The sequence below is a fragment of the Cupressus sempervirens genome, chromosome 2 (genome assembly GCF_028749045.1).
Source record: "Cupressus sempervirens isolate cs-2001-9-10 chromosome 2, ASM2874904v1, whole genome shotgun sequence".
Lineage (NCBI taxonomy): Eukaryota > Viridiplantae > Streptophyta > Pinopsida > Cupressales > Cupressaceae > Cupressus > Cupressus sempervirens.
This window is the reverse complement of record NC_143119.1, coordinates 515,340,610-515,366,023: the sequence shown is the minus strand read 5'-3', so window position 1 is coordinate 515,366,023 and position 25,414 is coordinate 515,340,610. Positions and strand designations below refer to the sequence as shown.

Below are 25,414 nucleotides of genomic sequence, written 5' to 3'. Positions count from 1 at the left end.
GCTGTATGATATCATGCTAAATATTTGAATTTTTGTGTCTCTATGGGCATGTGGCTCCATTTTATGACTAGTACAATTGAAGCTGAATATTAAGATGGCTGTATAGCTCCGCATATGTGGTCACTTGCCATTGCATCACACACTTTTCATATTGGTAATTGAAAATTCATCTTGTGAGTGGCATTCATGAATCGACATTGTCTGATGCTAAATCATGACAGTGTTTGTCCATTTCAAAGTCAATTGTGCAAAGTTTATTGCCTGATGTTTTTTCATCTTAGTTTTAATTTACTGTGCCACATGCCCAAATAGGAACTATTAGGTGGTGGCCTACCATGTCCTTGTTGGCATTTCTCATGTCTAATCGCACTAAAGCCTGTGTTATTTTCCTTGTTTAAAAAAGTTTTCTATGTTGCATTGATTATAGCACTTTGTTCTTTCCATAGGTGAGTCATCACTTCCTATGTCATTAAGCTGTGTGTTGTTTGTTGCTTCATTTCTATTTTCAAAACCATGATTGATGATCTTGTACTGTTTTAATTTCAAAGTTTTTAACCATGCTATTTTTGCCTCCATTTTACCTGCACATAAACTAGCCTTCATCTGTATGATTGCATTACCTATAAACAAAGAGCTGTAAATTCCCCTTAAGTGCCAAAAACCGCAAGAGGTTGCAAACAAATATCCATTAGAGAAAATAATGCTATTGTAAACAAGTCCCTTCAAATGACAGGAGTTGTAGAGGATAAATTTAGTGGAGAATAAAGGAGAAAGTATTAGGGCTGCTTATCTTGTATGTATAGTTTTCCGACTAATTCAAGCTAGTAGGATGTTGGGCAAGTCAGAATCTTGTTTCGCAATGTTGTGTCTCTCACTTATAATTGTTTAAAAAAGATGAAGACATGTTCGGTTTCTTGCATTGATTTTGTAGGTGCCTAATTTTGTATTGCTATAATTTGAAATTGTTTCAACTTTGTGTCATCATCTAGATCACTACCCCCTAATTTTATTTCAAAATCCTAAAACTTTGCACTCTTAAGTATCCATAACCCCTCGTCATGGCATTCGGATTGTCCAAGTAGAGCTCTAGTCAATACCGATCAAGCAATACATATTAACAACAAATAAATTTTAAAAGGTCATTGATAAGGGTGCCTTGATTGCTTACATAGTTGTAATCGAGGATATTGGGGATTCTCTCATATTTATTATTGAGTGTGATTTGTGTAGTGTTTTCTTTAAGAAGATTCCTCTATGTAGTGTTGTAAGGGGGCCTAGGAGAAGTGGTCATTCCAAAATGTTTCATAGATCTAGAATTTGCTTAGGGCTAAGTGGACAACAAAATGTGTAACCCTGATACTAATGTAGTGATGGATCTACAAGGGAACATGTTATTAACTATCAATATAGAGCTTTATAAGATGGGTTTTGGCTTAAATCCAATAATCAAAGAATTATTCAATTTGAAAACATTGGCCATTAAGTACACCAAACATAACCAACAAGTGTGCCTACTAGTCACCCTTTAAAGGGTGAAAAGGGAAGACCAAAAGCTAGAACCAATTGCTAATGACAAGTTGAAACCCTTTCACGAAACTTGAGAGATATACTTTCCAAGGTCTTTGTTATGTCATGGGGATTGATGTAGTGCAAAAAGTGCCAAATGGAACTATGGTTTTAGTTTCACATGTAAAACATATGCACCAAAATGAACTCTAGTAAAGGAGCTAATTTGTCAAACCATATACAAGAGAGCTTGGCTAACCTCTAGAAGTAGGATAAATAAGATTACGGTGAGGCTACTCACTTTGGTGCAATTTTTTTCTAGTTTATTTTATCAAGAGGATGGAAGTAGTAGTTAGGAATTTAATTAGTTTTTTATAGGTTGCATAAAGGTGGGATCAATCAAATTCAAATGTTGACTTCATTTGAATTAGGATAATCCTTAAGATCGATTCTATGTAGTCAAGGATTATTTCGCTACCCAGTACTAAAGAATTGGGTTATAATAGATCAAGGTAGATAGAGAAGATTAAACAATTCTTTAGGCCTTATGTCCTTACACCAAATTTTTAAAATGACCACTATTGGGGTCTTTAGATTTTCGTGATAGTTACACTACAATTAGGTTATTGAGTAAAAGACATGCCACATGAGCTCTCACTGTGGGTATTTAGTAGAATGATATTTTAAGATTTAATGTTGCATATGTACAATTTTTGCGATGTCCACTCCTTGAGTAAGAAGGGATTCTTGGTTCCATAACCATAGTTTTTGGATTTTACTATTTTTGGTAGAGAAGGTAATGAATTGTAAGAATCTGCCTTAGGGCAGAATTCACTCAAGACCAAGGAACTCAAAACAAGAGCACAAATTAGACCAGAGTATGATCAGAATAACTATATAGTATTCAATACAATGTACAAGTACACTAGGAGTGCCTGTATATAAAGGCCTTTGAGATGCATCTAGAATGCCTTAGAATCAACATCATGATAAGTCATACAACCAGACACATGTCCACCAGATATGGGTTATCCTCCATTAAGCACGAAAGTAAGTGCGATGATGAGAGGATAAGCCTATAATGGTGCGACATGCAAATCAGTGTTATAATCACCATGTGCTAATTTAGGAGTGCGAATAACTGTGTTGTCTACATGACAACTCAGTGAATGATGCAAACTCCAGTGTTGTAGACACCATGTGCATAATTAGAGTTGCGTACTTCTGTGTTGTCAACATGACAACTCAAAAAGATGCGCAAACTCCTAAGTGTCTCATAAAAATAAATAATAAAATAATGCACTAACCTAAGTAAACTTAAGTAAAGTGTAAATACCAACAACCCCCCCCCCCCTTAAGTGCAACTTAGGGGAATGCACTTAAGCTCACAAATGCATAATGGGTCCCGACTACAACGCCATGTTAGGTACCCATGTACAAAAGCAATGCTATAGAATGATGCAATGTAATCTTTCATAAAGTGGAGAAAGAGGAAAAATCTCATTGGAAAAACCCTTCTCCAAAAAGAGAGATGAGTATAATAAAGAAGAAGAGAGAAGAAGACCTCAGAAGAGGAAAAAATCCCTCCCAAAAGAAGAAGAGAGAAGTCAAGGGACTCCCCTTTCTGCAACATCCTGCACCCCCAAGAGATCTCGCAAATGAATATACTTGACCTCGGTGAAGGGTTTGGTGAAGATATCAGTGACCTACTTTGCTATAGGATAGTAATGTAGTGCAATGATCTGCTCATGTATAAGCTCTCTGATATAGTGCATATGAACCTCAATGTGCTTTGTCCGTTGATGCAGAACTGGATGCTTAGAGATTTCAATGGCACTCTGATTGTCACTATGAATAACTGTAGGCTTAGGTAGATCAAATCCAAACTCCTCCAAGATGTATTGTAACCAAAGAGCCTTTGTAGTTGCATTGATAGCTCCTCGATACTCGGCCTCTGTGGAAGAAAGAGCAACATTATTTTGCTTCTTACTTTACCAACAAATAGGGTCGGAACCAAGGTGAAATATGTACCCTGAAGTTGACTTGCGAGAATCTAAGTCCCCTGTATAGTTTGAGTCTGTGTATCCAATCAGTTGAAGTCTTATACTTGCTGCATAATGTATCCCATGTGTATGTGTACCCTTTATGTAGTGCAAAATGTGCTTGGCAGCCTTCCAATGAAACTCATGAGGTTCTTGCGTAAAGCGTGAAACCATGCCAACTGCAAATGCAATATCAAGGCATGTATGTGTCAAGTAGATAAGGCTCCCAACTAACTGTCTGTATTGTAGGAGTTGATGAAATCCAACTCCGCAGTCGCCAAGATCACCTACATGCAAATAGCTTGCTGAAGAGAAACCGAAAGAGCAGGAGCATGAAGCAAACAATGCAAGAGAAAATATTTCACAATAGGAAAATGAAATTGCTATGTGAATGGATTGATTTACAATGAGAGAGAGACCGTTTAAAAAGGCCTCATGGAAGCTTGTAGAACAAGCTGGAAGGAGGTAGAGGACAAAAATGACAACTCAACACATATCCTTAAAAAGTGGAATATGCTAAAAAAGGAGAAAACTCCCGAGTTGTCAACAACAACCACTACATGCATTAAATACTAAATATGCATTAACCTAAGTAAGCTTAAGTAATAGAATAAATAATTAATAATTAATTATTTACTCTAACACCCCCCCTTAAGTGCAACTTAGGGGAATGCCTTAAGCTCCTAAAACTAAGATGAAATGCATAATGGGTCCCGGCAACGAGGCCATGTTAGGTGCCCATGTACAATGCAACCTCTGTAAAACGGAGAAAGAGGGAAAACCCTGTGGGAAAAACCCTCCTCCAAAAAGAGGTAAAAACAATATGCTAAAAAAACATGAAGTGAAGGAAGGAAGGCCTCAACCAATCCCCCCAAGGACAACTTCCACCAGAAATGCTTCAAGAAACTCTCTCAAAACCATAAGTACAACCAGCCCCCCCATGAGAATAGACACCAAGCCCCCCCCATAATGATGGAGCTCTTGTAGAAATGATCAAACCAATGAAACTCCAATTCGGAAGGAACAAAGGCACGTAACAAGGAAATCCTTGCGTGAGAGGAGCAACTGGAAAGCCTAGCTGATGTCCAGAAGAGAATGTATGAGGAACCGAAATGGGAATCCCCAAGGCAGGTGTGATGACATTGTCATGAATGTCCACTGAAGTAGCTGCAACAAGTGTACCTGGAGTCTCAATAAAAGAAGTTGGAAGATCAGATGGAGTGGAAGGAGAATCTTGTAGAGAGGAAAAGCCCTCAACTGGTTGTAGTGTGGCAGTCAAAATAGGGATCTCAGGAACAATACAAAGGTTCAAGTGTCCTGACTGCACCACACGATGCTCCTGCGAAAGTGAAGTAGTGTGCTCCAACAATGGAGATTGTGGACCAAAGTGTGAGAAAGAGTAGAGACGAGTGGAAGGATCAACTGCCCCTGTAGCAATAAGTTCTCCTGTAGCACGATCTCGAATGAAGACTGAATCAATAGTGAACTCAACTGTCTTCCCTGATCCACTGCGTGTAATCTGAGAAATCGAGAGAAGGTTAGCAGACAAAGATGGAACATACAATACATCATTGAATATACCATCTTGGATGTGAACTGAACCTTTCCCATGGACTGGTAAGGCAGTGTTATTCCCCATGAGAATGTGAGGAATAGGAGAAGCCTCAAGAGTGGAGAAGACACCTTGAGAAGATGTCATATGGTGAGAAGCACCTGAATCCAGTATCCAAGGAACTTGTGAAGGAGATGCAATGGAAGCCTGAAATGCATGACCCTTTCCAAGATCTGATGTAGATGTTGAAGAGGTGGAAGAAGCCTGAAAAGAAGACCCTTGTGAGGTAGAAGAGGATGGAGAAGAAATAGTGCTCTTCTGAAGGAGAGCTTGTAAATCAGCAATCTGTTTCTCATAGCCATCACATCTCTTCTGAAAACAATGTGCCTCATCATGAGATCCTTTTCCACAATAGGAACAGGTAGGAGTCTCAGTCTTCTTTTTCTCCTTCTTCTTAGAAGATGATGAACCGGTAGAAGAGGGATCAGATATCTTTTTTGACGTCTGCTCCTGTGTAAGCAATGCCTGTGCTTGTGAACCTGAAAGTGAATCCATCTGGGTAATCTTGGACTGTTCACGGGTTAACCGATCACAAAATGTCTCAAAAGAAGGCATCCTGTGTCTATCACCCAAGGCATCCATAGTGGAGTAGAAAGTGGAAGAGAAGATTTGATACTGTCCCTTTAACTTTGAGAGTATCAAAAAGATACACTCATCATCTGTTTTGTTCTTCCCACATCCTTGTAAAACTGCACGCAAGGATTTGAACTTCACTAGAAAGTCCTCAATGGTGGGAAAGCTACTTGGTGACAAAGAAGTCAATTCTGCATCTAACTGAAGTGCTCGGAACTCATTCACTTGTCCAAACAAAGTCTGAAATCTCAGCCAATAAGCCCGTGGAGTAGTCAAACCATCCAGGTGAAACAACAAGTTGTCTGAAATGTTGAGTGCAATAAGCCCCATGGCTTCATCCATCTTGTTCCTGTGCTGTAGAATCTCATAAGGTCGTTGGAGATTAGGTTGATGCTCATCCAGACAAGACCATAGACCTCTTGACATTAGAAGTCTAGTCATTTGTGCCTTCCATGTGTGGTAGTTGTGTGGTGTGAGACGGGATATAGATGGATCCGCCATTGAGAGAAAGAAGAAGACGGAAGTAGAAGGGTCTTAACTGAAGTAAATTACAGAAAAGAAAGATACCCTCCCACAAACGTACAAAAATATCTCCCAAATACCACAAAGAAACAACTAAGGAAAGCAAAAAACTGGAAAGGAACCTGGATTTGTTGATGCAGAATAAGAGGAAACAGAAGCCTCTACTTTGACACAAAAAATGGAAGCTCAAACAAACTCAAAATTGTACAAAACTAGCACCAATGTGTCTGTCTCTGAGTCAGCTTTCCGACGCTTCTTTCGGATCGGAAAAAGACCTCCGTATGCTCAAGTTATAGCCAAAAAACTGACTGCTGCTCCAAAAAAGCACTTGCTGGAAAATTACAGACAAGGGCATAAATTTGACGGCCGTATGCCCGTCACAAACCTGTCGCCGGCAAAAAAAATCCGTCACAGCAAGGTGATGTCAGATGCCGGGAAACTGACGTCAGCCGACCGAAATATGACGTCAGCAAATATCTGTCAGCAGCCACGTGGCGGTCAATGAGTGGAAGCAGACAGCACCACGTGTCGCTATGTGGTTGGATAGGCCGCAGGGCGGCGGAGCGATGAAAATCGTCGGTGGCGGTGGCGCCCGGGAGGAAAAACCCGGCGGCGCCGCTGTCTGCGGTGGCGAAGGCAGCTGCGCCCGGGCGGCGGGTGTTTAGGGTGGCGCCGCGGCGGGAGCCGCTGGCGGAGGCGCTGCGGCGGCCGAAAACAGGCGGAGGGCAGTGCGCCGGTGGAAAGAACACCGGATGCGGGCGGATGACAGCGGATGCTCCGCTGGTGGCGGAGCGCTGGCGGTGTCGGGTTGGCCCGCCGGCGGTGCCCTGGCGGAGCGCCCTAAAAAGGTTTTTATTTTTATTTTTTTAAAATCGCAAATCGTTCGTACAGTCCGTACGACAGCTCCTGATGTAAAAAAATTTTGCCTCCCGGAGCTCTGTCTCCAAATTCGACAAGTTTTATATGAATTTTGGTTGTAAATGGCCTTCCGGATCCAATGGTGATGTCCGTTTGGGCTGAAAGCGCTCTGAAAATTCGCTCTACCCCTGATTTGAAGAAAAATTGCACAAACAAACTAGGGTTTGTGACTTCAAATCACGGCTTCACAAATCCTTCAAACAAGAAGCAGCAGGGAGGCTCTGATACCATGTAGGAGTTGATGAAATCCAACTCCGCAGTCGCCAAGATCACCTACATGCAAATAGCTTGCTGAAGAGAAACCGAAAGAGCAGGAGCATGAAGCAAACAATGCAAGAGAAAATATTTCACAATAGGAAAATGAAATTGCTATGTGAATGGATTGATTTACAATGAGAGAGAGACCGTTTAAAAAGGCCTCATGGAAGCTTGTAGAACAAGCTGGAAGGAGGTAGAGGACAAAAATGACGACTCAGCACATATCCTTAAAAAGTGGAATATGCTAAAAAAGGAGAAAACTCCCGAGTTGTCAACAACAACCACTACATGCATTAAATACTAAATATGCATTAACCTAAGTAAGCTTAAGTAATAGAATAAATAATCAATAATTAATTATTTACTCTAACATGTATAATGTCGCATCAACAAGTGGAGTGGTACACTTAGCCTCTAGCTTGACACCTGATAGGAAGGGATTGGGAGCAGGCTTGTAGTCACTCATGTGAAACTGAGAAAGCAAGTCAAGAGCATACGTGGGTTGTGAAAGTGAAATCCCCGCTAAAGACTGTGTGATCTCAATTTCAAGGAAGTAATGTAGCAAACCCAAGTCTATCATGAAAAATCTATCCTGTAGAGAGGTCTTGACACTGGCAATGATGGATGAAGTGCTCCCAGTAATGATCAAGTCATTGACATAAAGCACTAATATTAAGTATGAGTCATCCTTCTGAAGAATGTATACATTCGAATTAGAGTGAGATCTGGTGAATCCTACTAAGAGGAGGAAGGAATCCATTTTGGCATACCAAGCCTGAGGAGCCTGCTTAAGACCATAAATAGACTTCTTCAATCTACAAACCATAGTAGAATCTTGTACAAACCCCTATGGCTAATCCATATAAATTTCCTCATGAAGATCACCATTAAAAAAAGCGCTCTTAACATCCATCTTGTGTACAACTCAACCTTGAGCTACAACAATAGTTAGTGTCAGGCGAATGGAGTTCATCTTGGCAACTGGTGCAAAAGTCTTTGTATAGTCCATACCTGGAACTTGTGAGAAACCTTTGACAACTAGTCTAGCCTTATGTTTATCCACACTTCCATCTGTTGCAAATTTGGTTCGATAGATCCACTTACATCGAACCACCTTTCTTTCCTTAGGAAGGGGAACTAAGTCCCAAGTATTTTTTTTCATCAAAGAATTATATTCTTCCTCCATAGCCTTGTCTCATTTTGAAATCCCTAATGCTTCCTTAAATGACTGTGGATCTGAAGCAATGGCTATATATGCATGTGGAAATGACTTGTGTTGTGACCTAGTCCTCTATGTGTCTGAAGGATTCCCCACCAATGAACCTGTTGCATCAAGGGTTTGTTGTGCCCAACAAGGTTTAGTGGAAGAAGAAGAAGGAATGTCCTCAACTATTTGTTGACCCTGCGAAGGTGGTGTCCTGTGAGTCAAAGTTGAAGGAATCTCATCTTCCAAGTCACTATCATCACTATGATCACTGTCCAGAAAGGAGGAAGGAGGAGTTGAAGAAGTGAAGCTTGGACATGTTTCCTCAAAGTGAACACTCCTTTCATAAAAGATTTCATGTGTCTCTGGATCCATTAGTTTGTATGCCTTGAGATGGTTAGGATACCCAACAAATATGCATGGTTTTCTTTGTGGTTCTAATGCCTTTCGCTTTTGTGGAGGTATCCTTGCCCATGTTGGACAACCAAAAACTTTGAAGTGCTTGACACTTGGTTTTATGCCACACCATGCCTCAAAAGGTGTTATTCCATCTAAGGCCTTATGCAGACTTCTGTTTTGGATGTAGTTGGCACAACACATGGCTTCAACCCAAAACACTTGATCTAGAGACTTGTGTTGAAGCATACAAGTGGTCATTTCCTTAAGGGTTCTGTTCTTTCTTTCAGCTACATCGTTCTGTTGTGGCGTGTATGCAACTGAATGTTGAAGATCTATACCCTCATGTGTGCAAAAGTCTATAAGTCTAGAGTTGACATATTTTATGCCATTATCTGTTCTTAGGATCTTGATGGCTTTCCCTAATTTTTTCTCAACTTGAGCTCTGAAGGTGATGAAGTTATCAAATACTTCACTCTTATGAGTTAGGAAAAAGACCCAAGTGTACCTTGAAAAGTCATCAATAAATGTGAGAACATAGTGGGCTTTACCAAAGGATGGTACTGGAAATGGGCCAGCTACATCACTATGAACCAATTCTAGAACAACAGTTGCCTTCCAAGACTTCCCCTTGTCATATTTCTCTTGAAGATGCTTGCTTGCTTCACAACCTGGACATACACCCTCTGAAAACTTGACTTGAGGTACACCAATGACCATTTCCTTGTTGCTTAGTTGCTAAAGGTAGCGATAATTAAGGTGTCCAAATCTCTCGTGCTATACTTTACCTTGCGTGTTTGAATGAGTCAACAAGGCAAGAGAAGTGGACTTAAGCACAAAATGTGAGAAAGAATCATTTCTTGTCTCATGATTTGCCTTTCCAATTGCCACCATAGAATCATCTTTGAGATTTTTCACCACAAATGAATCGAGGAGGAACTCTACTTTGTTGCCACATCCATAGTGAGTTATTTGATAGATGGAGAGAAGGTTGGTGCTAAGGTTAGGAACATGAAGTACATCTTTGAAGATGCCATTTTCCAACTCAACATTGCCCTTCCCTTCAACTTCAACTTGAGTGTCATTGCCCACATAGATGTAAGGTACATTTGATGGTTTCAAAGAGGAAAACTGCTCCCTTGAAGCACCCATATGATGTGTTGCTCCTGAATCAAGAACCCATTCCTCAACATTATTTGTACTAGCTACCAAAGCTTGTCCCTTACCCTTTGAAGTGGATGAAGATCCCTTATCCTTATATGCATTTGGTACATCAATTTTGTGTTTCTTCATTATGTTGACCAATTCATCAATTTGCTTATCCTTGTACTCATGTTCATCATGACCATTCCTCTTGCAATAGGAACAAGTTTTCTTCTCCTTTTTGTTGGAATTGTTCCCCTTTGGATTATTTTTGGAAGAAAACTTTCCTTGTTGTGAAGAAGAATGTTGATTGGAAGAAGATTGATTTGAGGAAGATTGTTGTTTTGAGGAGGACTGTTGTGTGTCATCTTGTGGTTTAGCCTTCCACTGCTTCAACTTCTTGTTGGAGTTTTTACCACTTGTATTATTTTCATTTGCTACTAAGGCTTTGGTCTTGGAAGACTTGAGAATTCGCATACCCACTAGATTGTCATGTTCTAAGATCAACATTTCTGAAAATTTCTCAAATGAAGGCTTGACATAGGCACTACCCATTGTTAATTTGTCTGTATTAAAGCTAGAAACAAAAGGAGCATATTCAGGTGGAAGATGAGTCATGATGTGTTTGATCATCTTTCCATCCTTGATGGGTTCACCACAATCCTTAAGCTGTGCCCTGTACATTTCTACTTGGGTAAGATAGTCCTTGATGGTGTCGAAATTTCTAGGATCCAACTTGAGAAGTTTATCCTCTATGGTGTAAGTCATGTCTTCATCTACTGTCCCATACAAAGCTTCAAGTTTAGCCCAAACCTCTACTGGATCGGTAAGCTTCCTAATGTGAAATTTGATAGGATTAGAGATATTTTTCAACAAGGTTCCTAAGGCCATCTCTTGTTTGGATTCCCAGTCTTCTTTCTGAGCTTCATTAGCATCAGTAGGAGGTTTCTTTACTACACTAGTTACATAACACAATAAACCTTTTTCTACTAATGGTTCTTTAATGTTTTCTTTCCAAGTAGCATAATTATGTGGAGTTAACTTTGAAAAAGAACCCATAATGCAAGAACACAAGATCAAGGAGACACAGTACACAGTACACACCCCCCCTTTTCACTCAATCAAAAAATACCCCCCTGCCCCCCCCCCCCAAAAGAATGATTTTGGCACTTTATATATAGTGCGTTTACAAGAGGCCAGTTGTCAAAATGGACAAAGTCAGCGTTCTGATTTTGCTGATTACAACCTCTGTATAGAGTACAAATCTGGACCTTTACAATGTAGCTCAAAAATACAACAATTGTGAAGCAATATAATGCAAAACAAGACCTATCTCTAAAAGTGATAATTGTGTTCACACAAGACTACAATTTGACTGTTGATCTAAAAACTAGATGAAAAAATATGCAGTTTCAAAAAAAAATAGAACCTAAAAAGGAGTCCAGATGAACCCCTACGATGCATTTGAAGTTGCAAAATGCAGTATTAGCCAGGTACAATCGCCAAAAAAATGCTTATTCTAACAAATCCATGCACCAAAATCCAAAACTAACTGCACCACTAAAAAGCTCAGGAAATTTTACCTAAAATAAAAAAAATCGCATTTGATTTGGAGTCTGGATGACTGAGTTATGGTCGTTTGAAGTCGGGTTGCCAAATCAAAACTACATTTGAAGAGGGGTCTGGAGAGGAAAACATTGTGTTAAATTTGATAGTCAAACGACCGTTGCAATAGTTAAATTTTCCCTAAAATAATGGTCAGACGACAATCAAATTTAGGCTTGTAATTTACTGATGTCAGCGAAAACAACAGGCCTTGCTGACGTGGTGATGATGTCACATGTATGGATGATGATGCTAGCAATACGGGAAAGTGCATCCGTATTGTATGGATGGTACGAAAAAGAATGACGTGTCACCCCAATTGGTGCTTGCGTGGCATACAGATGAGCTGATTAGGCTTGCAGGGTTGGCGATGACGCGTCTTCATAGTTGTCGCTGATTGGACTACCTCGTTGGCATATGGAACTGCTAACTTGTTTGTTGAGTCAACGCTGACTGTGCAGGCGGTTTGTTGACTGTTCTGGCTGATTGGCTAAATCGTAGCCCATCACGTTGCAAGAGTCTTAGCTGATGTGGAGGCATGCACAGGTAATGTTGACAAGGCTCTGTGCCTGCACGTGGCGTCTGCGTAGGGGAGTTGGAGCTAGTATGGGCGCTGCGTCGTCAACCTTGGTGCTGGAATAAATAGTGGTGCCATGTTTAATTATGCGGGCCAAAAACCTTCACCGTGCTAGAGTATATTAATGCAACACCAGGTTTTTAGAATGCAATGTCGAGTTTAAGAAAAGCAGCAGGGACCCTCAAAATTTAGTCCCATATTGTTTAAAAAATCGCAGTCTTTGTTATATAAAAGCCAAACACCGCACAACACATGTAAACAAGGAAGCCGCCAGTGTTGATAGGTTTTGGCGGTTGGTGGAGTTTATGACTTTGTCGGATTATTAGGGCCAGCCAGATTTGGCCATTGGTTTTACGAATGCAGCCAGAATTTAAATGTTGTCCATTGGTAAAAAAAGGCAATGCCCGCTTGGAATTGTTAATGCTTGTGAAATAAAATAATTCCTACAGAATATTTTGCACTACACAGGGTCGGGGTGTGACTGCCCGGTGCCTGTGCTAAAAAAAATTTCTCTGCCAGAATGAAAAAATAATTCAAAAAAATATAGAGAATTATAGATTTGAAAATAAATTAATCAAACTGATAAAAGACCATACTTGGCTTTCCAAATTGGGCCTTTGGGTTTTGGTTTGCAAATTTTTTTTGCCTCATGGTTGACTATGGCCTAAAATAGGCAAATTTATAGTCAATCTTCACCGAATTGTTGCTCTGGATGCAATGGCGAGGTTTGCTTCGACTCTAGACACTCCCAATTGCAGTTGATGCTTCGAATCTGAATCGGGTCCCTTTAAGAGATGAAACAATGAGGTCTCCAATGGCTATGTGATGAGTATCTCCCTCAGCTCTGATACCATGTAAGAATTTGCCTTAGGGCAGAATTCACCCAAGACCAAGGAACTCAAAACATAAGCGCAAATTAGACTAGAGTATGATCAGAATAATTGCATAGTATTCAATACAATGTACAAGTACACTAGGAGTGCCTGCATATAAAGGCCTCTGAGATGCATTTAGAATGCCTCACAATCAGCATCATGATAAGTCATACAACCAGGCACATGTCCACCAGATTGGGGTTATTCTCCATTAAGCACAGAAGTAAGTGCGATGATGAGAGGATAAACCTACAATGGTGTGACATGCAAATCAGTGTTGTAGACACCATGTGCTAAATTAGGAGTGCGAATAACTGTGTTGTCTACATGACAACGTAGTGAATGATGCAAACTCTAGTGTTGTAGACACCATGTGCATAATTAGAGTTGCGTACTTCTGTGTTGTCAAGATGACAACTCAAAAAGGTGCACAAACTCCGAAGTGTCTCGTAAAAATAAATAACAAAATAATGCAAAATAATAAAATAATTCACTAACCTAAGTAAACTTAAGTAAATTGTAAATAGTAAATACCTATTTACACCAACATGAATGATTGCATGATCTCATTCATGCCCATGATATGAATTGGTTGGATGTAAGGAACTATAACCTTGAAAATTCATCAATAGCATTGATGGGAAGCTTATTAGAAACTATGGTAATAAGGTCTATAAGGATATAAGAAGAGATGGATAAAAATAAACCTAGGTGAAATGTAAAGAAAATTTATCAATCTTGACTATAAAGGGGCTTGCCATGAAATCATGAATCTTGTAGAAAGAATGAAAAATAAAATAGATAGCATGGAGACTTTGGAGTTACACTACCAAGAAAATGACTTTGGACACTCGTGCCCATGTTAGGAAGATGGACAGGGATGATAATCAATGTGACCAATCCAACTTGATGTCTCCTCCAATATCCTTGCAAAAACTTCTACTTAGCAACATGTCATAACTAGTAGGGATGTCGACCGCCAAAATAGTTAACTTTAACCTCTTGGTTGCGTTAGCTACTAAGGCCACCTACACATCCTTAATTTGTTTCACACTAAGGGGACCAACTTGGCATCCATAGAGTAGAAGCAACCAAAGGTCTTGGTTAATGTGAGCCTACGAGCGGAAGCCATTAGTGTTGGCATCACACTATTCAATGCCCTTGAGTAAATGATGTAGTTGCTCAATTTATGCCTATTAATGAATAGTGACTCATAGAAGGGCTTGAGTTTCTACCGTGGGCATGTAGCCAAAACACATGACTCCTCTTTATGAAAGAACTCTGATAAAGAGGGCTATTTAGATGGGGAATTTATCCAGGCATCAGCACCACCAATATCCTATTTACAATACTGAACCAACTTTTTGAGCTCAGAAGTGTTTCACTTCAAGTAATCTAATGGAGAAATCTGAATACGAGCATCTTTACAAAACTAGATAATGTCGAATGAATTCAGGTTCTTACTCATTTGCATGGAACATGATGAAAAGGTGCTAGGACCAGTTGCTTGGGTGGAGGTACTTGTAGGCATTTTTTTCTAAGGTTGGACCAAGGCAACCAAAGTTTTGTTCTTTTGGCTTCTAGTTAACATAGTCAACGTTGTCTTGTCCAATGTAGTGAAGCAACCTCCTCTTCTTGAATACGATTCATACTCCAAGTAATAATTTCTAGTTTCCACTAGAAGTTGAATCTTCTTTGCATGTCTTTCCATCGTGATCAGTAGTGAGGTGGAAAACATACATGATTCCCTTCTTAGGTTTTGCCTCAATAGCCAGTCTTTGTTGTGCAGTGTAGGAGGCAATTGTAACACCTTTCCTTCGTTGTTTCTCCTCGAGATGTCTTGGTAGGGTTGGTAGAGTGAGGAGCTAGGTTTAGAGATTTGTTTCTTCAATGTGTTCATTTCATTTGAGAGCTTTTGGAGAATGACTTCCGCGAAAGCCGCATTACTACTACTAGCTCATGTTTGCATCTCCCTTTTCCACTTCCTAGTAGAAATAAGGTCATTTTCCAGTTCAGTTGTTGGTGCTCTAGGTAGTTCTTAAATCGGCCACTCGAGCTCACCTCAAATTTAAACTTATATCTTGGGGCAAGGCGCCAAGGAAGAAAGTCTTCAAATTATCAGGGGTCGGTCTGTTGCTAGCTAGGGGAGGTCGTTTTGTCTGGCTAAATTTAGTGGGCCAATCACGGCTCCCTATGGAAGATATGCAACCATTGCTTAAGGTACAATAGCAAGGATTTGTTGGGGATTAACCTTGTTGGAGCGACTACTTTGTGTAATGTTAAAACATGACAGATAGAGGGCATTGTGCTTTGTTGCTTCGGGGAAAAGTTGGTCAACTATTACTCTGACAAATAGGATTTATGGCCGAGAAGTTGAACGGGCTCAAATTGTCTAAGATAGAATTTATTCCCCTTCATTCCTTTCCACCTCAACGGGTGGGTTCCAGTAAGGGAAAATTAGGCTTCAACTCTTCAAAAACACAGCCTATCTTACCTTGCCCCTAGCAGTCTTGGCATACCATTTTGACTCTAGGTTGGATGGATATCCTCCTTTTTAATGTTTTTTAATAGACTAGTTGCATGGTGCTCGATGTTGAGCTTGTCTCAATCTTCATCTCTGATTAAATCTTTCCACATTCTTAGCCAAGGTTTCTTCTTCTTCCAAACCCTCTAGACTCCTTGTTCTCCATGCTAAGGTATTCATTTGGCTAATGATGTTTTCTTTTTGTCTTGAAAATCCAAATTTGGTTGGAGCATTGGGATTATATTTTTATGAGGTAGTAACATCTCTCCTCATAATCTCAACGACTAGTCCATACATCACTGTTCATCTCCCCAACAAAGTTATCAAAATTTGTTGGTGGACAAATTGTCTCCCTTTGATATTTCCTCTTGTTAACTTTAATGCCCAATTGATAGAAACAATTGCTCCCAATAGTTAAAAAGCCTTGACCATGCCATTGGAACTTCCCTCTGAATTGCAAGGTACAACTCTCTTATGTGTGTAATGTGCAATGAATTTTGTACCTAACAGAAGTATGCTCTTAATCAAAGAGAAAGAGAGGCAATGACCAAACCTTCCATAACTATAAAAGGTCAAGACATAAAATTGGTCTACAATTGAATTAAATCTCACCCACAACTGTGAATGCGTAGATCTTTAAGTTCCCCTTTCTACCTTTTACATGCAACTACTACGTCTTTACAAGCATAACCCATCTAGTGTGTTTGATTAATTTCTAAATGTGCAACTAAACAATGAAAGGATAATTAAATTACATCAACACTTAGACTACTATTAGCCTCATCCAAATAAAGATTCCACTCTACTTCAAATTTCATGTCATTCACTTCAATCAGCATTTATCCATCATGTGTAGAACAAAATGGAAATTAAACTAATTGAACAAAAAACTTTGATACAACTTTCGAGACTCACTCAGTTGTGTCAACAACTTGGCAAGAATTTACACCAAAATTCATTGATCATTTGTATTTATTTTCAAATTATTACATTTAGGCCCACTAACTTTTGGGCGTTACATAATTACCATCTTTGAGAAGATAGAAGGGAAGCCAAAAAGAGAAGATGGAACTTGTCATTTTGTAAAAGAGCAATGATTAAGGCCTAGGAACTGAAGTGTTTCCACTTCCATCATCAATTTGGTTGGCGCTTTCTAGGCTTGACTTATGTGTCTTCATAGACCCCAAGATGATCAAAAGGTCTTCTATGTTAGAAATTTGTACATTATGTGAGTGAATCATCCAGAAATTGTGATCTTCAACAAGACTCAATTGTGTCAACTTGGGATCGTATCTTTTACGAAACCTTTGCTAGTGTTCCATCCAAAACAATTAACTTAAGGAGTTCAAAAATTTGAAAATTAGCGGGGTGCAAAACTCATCTATGAAGTCCTGATATGAAGTCTTCATGTGCTCAATATTGATGACCTGTCCACTTTTGCATACATTAGACTCCATGTGCAACTGCTTGAGATTCCCAAAAATAGTTCCTTCCACTTTCTTCACAGACTCGTGCACTTTCCTCAACAACTTCTTAGCCTTGACCATGCTTTCTCTCAAACTCGAGGGATTGCATCCAATGCAACAAAAGTTCCTTGCCAGTCTTCAAAATCCCTGAGTTGATGGCACTCTTGACCTTTAAACCCATGACTTCCTGAAATAGTGGCATTGAGTCTTTGTACTTATCAGCACCTACCTTTAAGGCTTCGAGGTTGGTGAACATAATCTCGTTCAATTTCATGACCTCATTGCAAAGGTTGCCAAACTTCTCAATTAAGGGTAGACTCCTAATTTTCATGTTTGCAACCCATCCACACTCAATTTGGCCAAAGTGCCTCTCATCTTGCAGTTTGGTGATCAAAGATTTGTTTTCCTCCAGTAATGGATCAAATGATCTAGAGGCAGAGGATTCGCTTGGGAGAATCGCAAGTGGAGTGAGAAACTCCTTGATGTAGTCTTAGAGCTCTTTGTTGGAGGCCTTCAAGTGGCTTTTGTATATCTTTAACTCTTCTAACTTCTCTTCCACCTGTTGATTGATGAACTTACACATCCTCATTGCGGTATTGTGTCAAGGAGGTCCCTTATCATGTGTTTGGGCGTTGAAATATATAGGAGAGAGAGACGTTAGGTCCCTTCTCCTTGAGCCTAAGCTATCTCAATGACAACATGGCCAAAAGTGTTGTCTTTTCTTAGGGCAGCCAAAGTGTGAAAATTCTTGGCCTTCTAGGTAGGAGGAGGTAGATTAGCTGCTTGAGTAATTAAATCCTTTGAAAGAGAACTCTTTTTTGCTCTCTTTCTTTTTGTTTGTGGTGTGATCTCTAGCCATGATTCTACAAACAAGACATTAAGCAAGGACTGGAGAGAGTTTGCATCAAAGATTTTCTTGGCTATTGCGGGAGTCTACTTTTGCTCGAAAGAGAATTAAAATACAACAATTTTAGTGGAAGCAGTAACAAAAAGAGTTTCACTGTGATCTCTTGGAGCCTATGAGGTCTCCAATTATTATGGGCCGCCATCATTAGTGTGACTCTTGTCTAAGCCATCTGGGGTGATTTCTTCTATAGTGGCACATGTCTCTATATCTTTCTCCTTCCCTTTGTCTCTTTCTTTGTCCTTCTTTGCTTCTTTAGTCAATTCAATATTTGGGGCAGGACCACCTTCGTAAGTTTGCTGGATAGGGATATGATTCTTTAGAGGTTGGTCTCCTCCACCTATAGTTTGTGTAGGACCTGACACGAGAGATGTGATAGCCACAAAGCTAGTGGTGGCAGTAGTAGAGGAGGCTTGTGTGGGATTAAAGGCCGAAGGTATTGCACTTATTCTCTTCCACCTTGCCTTGGTCCACCAGTTTACTCACTTGTTTGTTGTTTTGATGATGGTGACCATCATCTCATCCAAGGTTTGAGTCATACGTCCTAGGGGTGGGGTAGAATCAATTGAAGTGTCATTGATTTCCTCAAGTATGTGGATGATTGCATATGTTGCCAGTCGTCCTCAATCCCTTCAACATCAATGTTCACACCATAGAGTCTTATATGTTGAACAACTAGCCTTGAGTAGAACCTCTCTATTCTACAATTTAGTGGTGCAATCAACACAATAATCCTTGAGCTTAGCGACATGTCTAAAACTTGAGCCTAGGTTGTCCTTGATGTAGTTCACATGATCGAACTAGAGCCTCAACATCTCATAGGATAACATTTTATACTACTCTCCAAATGCCTTTAACACGTTCTTGGCATTTGATCGTGATGCACATGATAAGCCCGAACAATGATGGTGAGAGAGATGCTCCCTTTTGTACGTTTGCACACATAGTGTTTACCTCTAGGATTTGTCGACAAAGCTCAACCAGGACAATCCTGTTATCTATGTACCTTGGTAATTTCCATGGAAATTCATCAAACCTAACTACCCATATATAGGAAAATGAAGGGAACTAGATACAATAGTTGCTAAATCAAGTGACAGTGGAAATAGCCTTAGGGGAAAATCTCCTCTTCAGACAATGTTGTAATTATCGGCACAATCTCATGGTGAAAGCATTGTTCACCTTCAAAAATTTTGTACAACTCCTATGCAACTAGAGTTAAGGGTAGAAATCATACACTTGAATGTCATCATCAGACTTTTCTACATGGGGATGACCGGGCCATAACTGAATTGTAGCTAACACAGATAAAAAATGTTGACACGAAGAACTACCTCTGAACCTTGGTAGGCTATAACCATGAGGCTAATTTGTTGCTCATAATCTAGGCCCATTATGTGTTCATCTTTCACACACAACACTTGCACCAAGTAATCATATTGCTCAAGAAAAGTTAAGGCATTGTCATTTCCCTTCGGTTGATGCAACAACACCAAGATGTCTAGTATCTCTCTCTTCAGATTGGTGTCATATTAGGGTCTTCAATAACTTTCTCCTACTTCTCTTGGGCTTTTGAAACCATGTTTCCAACAAATATCCTTTCTTTGGAGACTTTTTCATTGTAGTTGGATGTAGAGCTCCATAAGTCCATTTTGTTGAACGCATCACGAGCAAGAAACCCAAAAACATTGTGCAATGTATCCCTGTCAATAGTAAGTAGCACCTCGTTGTTCGACATTTTGATCTAGTATGTGGATCATAGTGAGAGATGCACTTGAGTATCAATTTAGGAGCTTGAAATTCCACTGGGAATTTTGCAGCTTCCATGTGACCACTTTCTTTTAGCTTCCATGTAATTGGGTGTGAGGGCTCAAACTTTACCCTCTTGTGTAGGTCTCCCAAATCTTAGAACCTTAGTTAGGTGTCGCTTAAGCTCTTCAATTTGCAATCAATCCCATTCAAGTTATCATACCTTACGAATTTGGTTTCCATGGCTAAGAATTTATAATAAGCTACAATGGATTTACCTTGCTATGAAAATTGAAAATGCTCGTTTGAAGAATGATGATGGCAAGATATCACAAATCAATTTTTCAAGAATTCTTTCTTCGATTGTTGGCTTGAATTTCCCGCACCACACAAGTGAGGGTCATTTGTTTTTAATTGGTAGTGACTCTTTTATATTAACAATCAAATTTGAATTTAATGCCTAGTGGTTAATGACTGGAAAGTGACACCAACATGTCCCATCACTTGCACTTCATATCTCGAGAGATTAGATTCCCTCTTTACTTTCCTTCTTCAACATAGGAGTAGTGGCTTTTTCACTTTCTTGAACCTTAGCTTTAACCTCTAAGTCGACGATCTTCCTTGGTCATGGACAAATCTAAACTTGCCTTTAATTCTCCTTTAATGAAATGTTAACCTTGGAGAAGCAATTTCTTAATTTTCCCACATGCCTTAACTTTTACCACTTTCAACTCATTGATAGTATCGTAGGAGGAAGTGTTCATTTCTAAGAATTTTCTTTAAAGCATTTCCAAGGCATATTCACCTTTTCAACTTCTCATTTCTTGTGACACCTCCTTATTTCTTACTAGTAGGGCAACACCTCTATTGCCATTTTCTAGAACTACGAGTTGCACTAAGAGAATCTCTGTAAAATATTCCCCCATACCACTTTACTTACCACAGTCAATCTAAGTGTGTTGACCTGCGGGGGAAAATTTGCTTTGCTACTTCTCCGATTAGAGTAGTAACTTGGACTAGGAAGTCTAAAATCCTAAAGATGTGCTTTAACTTATCTTCTCATCAGGAGTTCTCCTAAGGACTTATCCCACCCACTTAGACTCATTAACTACCCAGGTGACTTATGTGCATCGAATTTCCACTAGTCCCACACGACATGGCCAATTATACAAGAGCAGAGGGAAAAACCTAAAATTTCAATGAGAAGTGACTTGACCCAACTTCCGAACTAGACTTAGACTTTACATTCTATGAGTTGAATTTGATCATTGTAGACTTGGACTAAACATGCTACCTTATGTGGAATGATGGGGGACAAAAATAGGGGCAACAAAAAGTTAGTTATCCTACCTCAATAGCTCTCTTCTTAGATCTAGTGTTGGTTGAAACAAAAGTGTACTTTTGGTTATCCACAAGTGGGAAGTTCACCCCACAAAAAATCTTCCTCTTACCAATTCATAAGAGCCACATCAGGTCTACTCTACTCATTTGGGACAATAGATTGATTATATTGTGCTTGGGTCTCTTGGGTTGCATTTTGGTGAGCCATAGCATTATTTTGGAGTGTGAGTGTTTGACAAATTAACCCATTAGGATAGGTACTCTAATTGTGTTGTTGATTGCAAGGGTAATGCCATTCATAATCTCGTATCGAATTATTTTGTGCAGACACTAGCTCCCTAGAAGTGCTAGGAATTTTGGGGTTATAAGGATGATTGGTTCTAGAGTTATATTTCCTCCCTTAACCTTGTTGGCCCAAATGGTAAATGGGTTTATTGTATTGATAAGGGGCTTGATAGGGTTGTTGAAACAACAGTTTTTTCATGTTGACCAACTCATTACCAAAATTATGCAAAGCCTTTTGTATGCTTTGATTTTGTTCTTTAATTTCCTTCATCTCTTGGGATTGGTTTATCATTGGACTAGTTGGGCTAGTGGGCAGAGAAGGAAGTGCTAGATAGGTGGGGTAGATACCAAGGCTAGAATTACTTTAGGAACATGTTGTAACTTTGAAAAAATGTGCCTTGGGGGCCTTTGGGCTACCTTCCTAGCTCTAATGAGGTTGTTTTTTACTCTTATGACAATGTCAAAAGCTCTTGTTAAAGTATTCCCCCAATGGATTGAATCATTACATGGATATCACCATCGATGGCTTTTAGATAATATAGGAATGCATGTTGGTTGGAGGGTCTTACTATTGCTGAGATCCTATTCAAGATCCATAGGAATCTAAAATTGAAATCCATCATATGCTCATGGTGTGCCCTCTTGATTGTAGTGAAGTGCTTTACTAGAGAAAGGTGGTTAGATTAATGCTCAAACTACCTAGTCAAGGTACTACCCAACTCATCCCAAGTGGTTATGGAGTTGATTGCTAACCCCCTAATCCATTGGAGGGCTTTTCCTTTCAAAAATGTTGCTAATAATCTTACAACTACATTGCATTTGGTAAGGTGATGGAGGCCACAAAGGGTTGCAACATCTCTTATATGCTCAATTGTTATATTTTTATCCTCTCCAGTGAAGATTGGTAGACTTTTGAGGGTTTATGTAGGGATATCATCATGCTATTGCAAATTCAAGGGATGCCTTAGTTAAAAGCCATCAAGGGGTGATTCCTAGCCATGGGAGGATTCAAGGGTTATTGAACTACTTGGGAGGTGGTACTAGTAGATTGACAAATTTTGTATGTGTAGGGATATGATTGAAAGCACTAGCAAGAGTATGGTTGGAAGAAACAATTTGAGGTGTAGTAGGTTGTGTGTCCTTGGCTGCCCTAGGCTTCCTTATGGGAGGTGATAGTTTTCTAGGTACAAAAGGATATTTACTCTACCTAGTTTGGGTTTTTCTCATATGCTGAGAAATATGATCTACACAAAACAAAGGTAGGAGTCACTAAGTATGATAACATTGTATCTCAAAAATACGTGAATGCTTCTCATACCAAACAACAAGATCTATATTCCACCATTTTCTAAACTAATGGCTTAAAAGGGTCTGATCGAGCATGCTAAAAATTGATATCAACTAGATCACACCCTTTCTTGTATACTCTTGACATTCTTTTAAATATATCCATGATGTTTAAAGCTAACACAGATAATGCTGATTTTTTCCTTAGCAACTTGTACTTTCATTTAAGCACTTTATACTTACAAATGCTCATGTACTTTGATTTTCTACTACATGAATGAACTCAAAGTTAATTAAGATCACCTTATAATCACAAACTGGGGTATTGTAGATGCAAAAACAACTAGTAATTAGGCTTCTAGTGTCACCAATTCTGAATAACATGAAAAATTATAACAAGCACTTTGTTGAGGTGTTGCAAGAGCTAACATTTTTCTTTTGATTACATGCTCCTCACAGTAGCGTTTGAATTCTTGTGAAGTGAACTCGCCTTGCTAGTCTAATCTCAAGCATTCCAATGCTCTACCAATCACCCTTTTCACTTTTTCTTTGTAGACTTTGAACATGTAGAAGGCTTTTGACTTTTTATCAAATAAACAGTCCACATCATTCTAGACAAAATCATGTGATGCCTCACCTTGACCCATCATAACTCAATTGATACATTTAGTTTCATACATTATGATTCGATGTTTTTGAGACATTATTCGATGGACTAGACATTTACTAGTATTATTTATGCCATGTGATGATTACTTTAATATGCTTAATTGTTCTTATTTTGATGTTTTATGTACATGCATGCATTAGGACAGTTTATTTAATAAGTAATTCGAATAGATGAATATGTCAATCTTTCAATTATGCAAATTAACTATATTTAATCAATGTGCAGAAATGAGAAAACTTTATTAAAATGAGATTTAGAATGTTTTGGTCAATTGATTATGCAAATTTTATTAATATATAAATGAGATTTTATCGAACTACTGATAGTCAAATTGAGTGTGCAGGAAAGTTACCATGGAATTAATTGGAGAAACAATAACCAACTGTATGTGCAAACTGTAAAACCAAGGTTGAATCTAATGAAGAGATATGAAACTCATTGTCAAGTGATTTAATTTGTAATCATAATATGAATGTATGCATTAGGATATTTCATTATGTATTTAGTGACGTGTCAAATGTTTATGCAATGTGATTTTTGTAGTCTTCGTTGACACTTGTCATGTGTATGTGTTAAATGACATGTCAATTAGGGTTGACAATGTAACCCTTAACCAAAACTGCCATAATGAGGAGCCTAATTAAATACCCCTTGGTTAGAGATAAATTTTAACACTACTGGAACCCCCAAGTAGCTTTAGTGACAATCTAAATATTCCATTATTCATATGCTGCGAAAATGGAATTGTGAGGCCTTGCCCTGACCCATCGTAGCATTGTGATACATTATTATTTTGATGCTCACGACTCGAGATGTCAAGACACTATCTGATGCTTTGAACATAATATATTATTTCATGTTGTGTGATGGTTACTTTCAGATATTTGAGTTCATCATTTAATGCTTTATGAACATGTATGTTGATGAAGTAAGTAAATGCAGGATTAACACTTTGATTATGAAATTTTAATGATTAAGAATATGAGTAGGATGAGAGAAACCCTAATTGATTGAAAGATGTATGTTTTAATTTATGAGATTTCCTGATATGTATATACACATGTACATGTGATTTTATGGGGCTACTGATGTGTGCAATGAGTGTGAAAGATATTTAGCCGAGAAACTCGACGGAGGAACGGAATTGAACCCTATGTGCCATTCTTGAAAATCCCGTTGTTCGTATCTTAATTGTATTGTGAGATGTATGAATGTATCTTTCCATGATCAGTAAATGTTAATGTTTTGTAACCGTGTTCTTATAGTGTCATTTGGCACTCGTGAATTTGTTTACGCATTCCAACATGCTAGTTAGGGTTAACTATGTAACCTATGGACCTAAGTCGGACTAAGTTAGTGCTCTTTTCGCTAATCTATTTTTAATCAAGTTTAGTTACCCCTAATCCAGATTAGTGCTTAATCTGCTTTTTGGAGTTTTTAGATGGTCCTAAATATTCCTAGCATTTTTTTGGTCCCAAATCTTTTCCTAAGGCCTTAAAACATGAAATCTTTATACCCAAGGGGTATGGGTATGGGTTGTGGGCATTTTTCACCCCCCTAGCCCCTTTTGTTGACTTTTGAGGTCACTCAAAAAATTTATTTTTGCCTTAGTGCGAAAATTGAAAGTTGTTACCATTAGTTGAATAACCTCAACTCCACTTAGAGGTTAACCTTAGGTTTGGTTGAGTTAGAAACCTCTAGATTTTTAGGTGAGTGGGGGAAGTTATTTCCCTTTTTGGTGGTTGAGTTTGGATCTTATTTAGAGGCCCTTTTTGGAGTAGTTTTGGTTGTTACCCAATCTCTACTTTTAGAGAGAAATCTTAGAAGATTGAAGCCAAGAAAGAGAAAAGCTCTTCTCAAATTGTTCATTATACCATAACCTCCTTGTGAAGGTAGGATTTCTTCATCTCCTTTGTTCATGTTGCTCATGTTGTTTCATGCTTGGTTCATGCTTATG

At 38.9% G+C, this 25,414-nt stretch overlaps 1 protein-coding gene across 1 annotated transcript in view; it reads left to right on the top strand.

Annotated features, from left to right (window-relative positions):
• The window catches only part of NS1 (Class II aminoacyl-tRNA and biotin synthetases superfamily protein), a 242,321-nt gene extending 218,386 nt beyond the window's left edge, over positions 1-23,935 (top strand). The window contains exon 15 of the mRNA XM_089814410.1: positions 23,801-23,935. Within this exon, the coding sequence (XP_089670536.1) occupies positions 23,801-23,820 (20 nt within the window). The 3' untranslated portion in view covers positions 23,821-23,935. The remainder of the gene's footprint in view (positions 1-23,800) is intronic.
• The last annotated feature ends 1,479 nt before the right edge of the window (positions 23,936-25,414 follow it).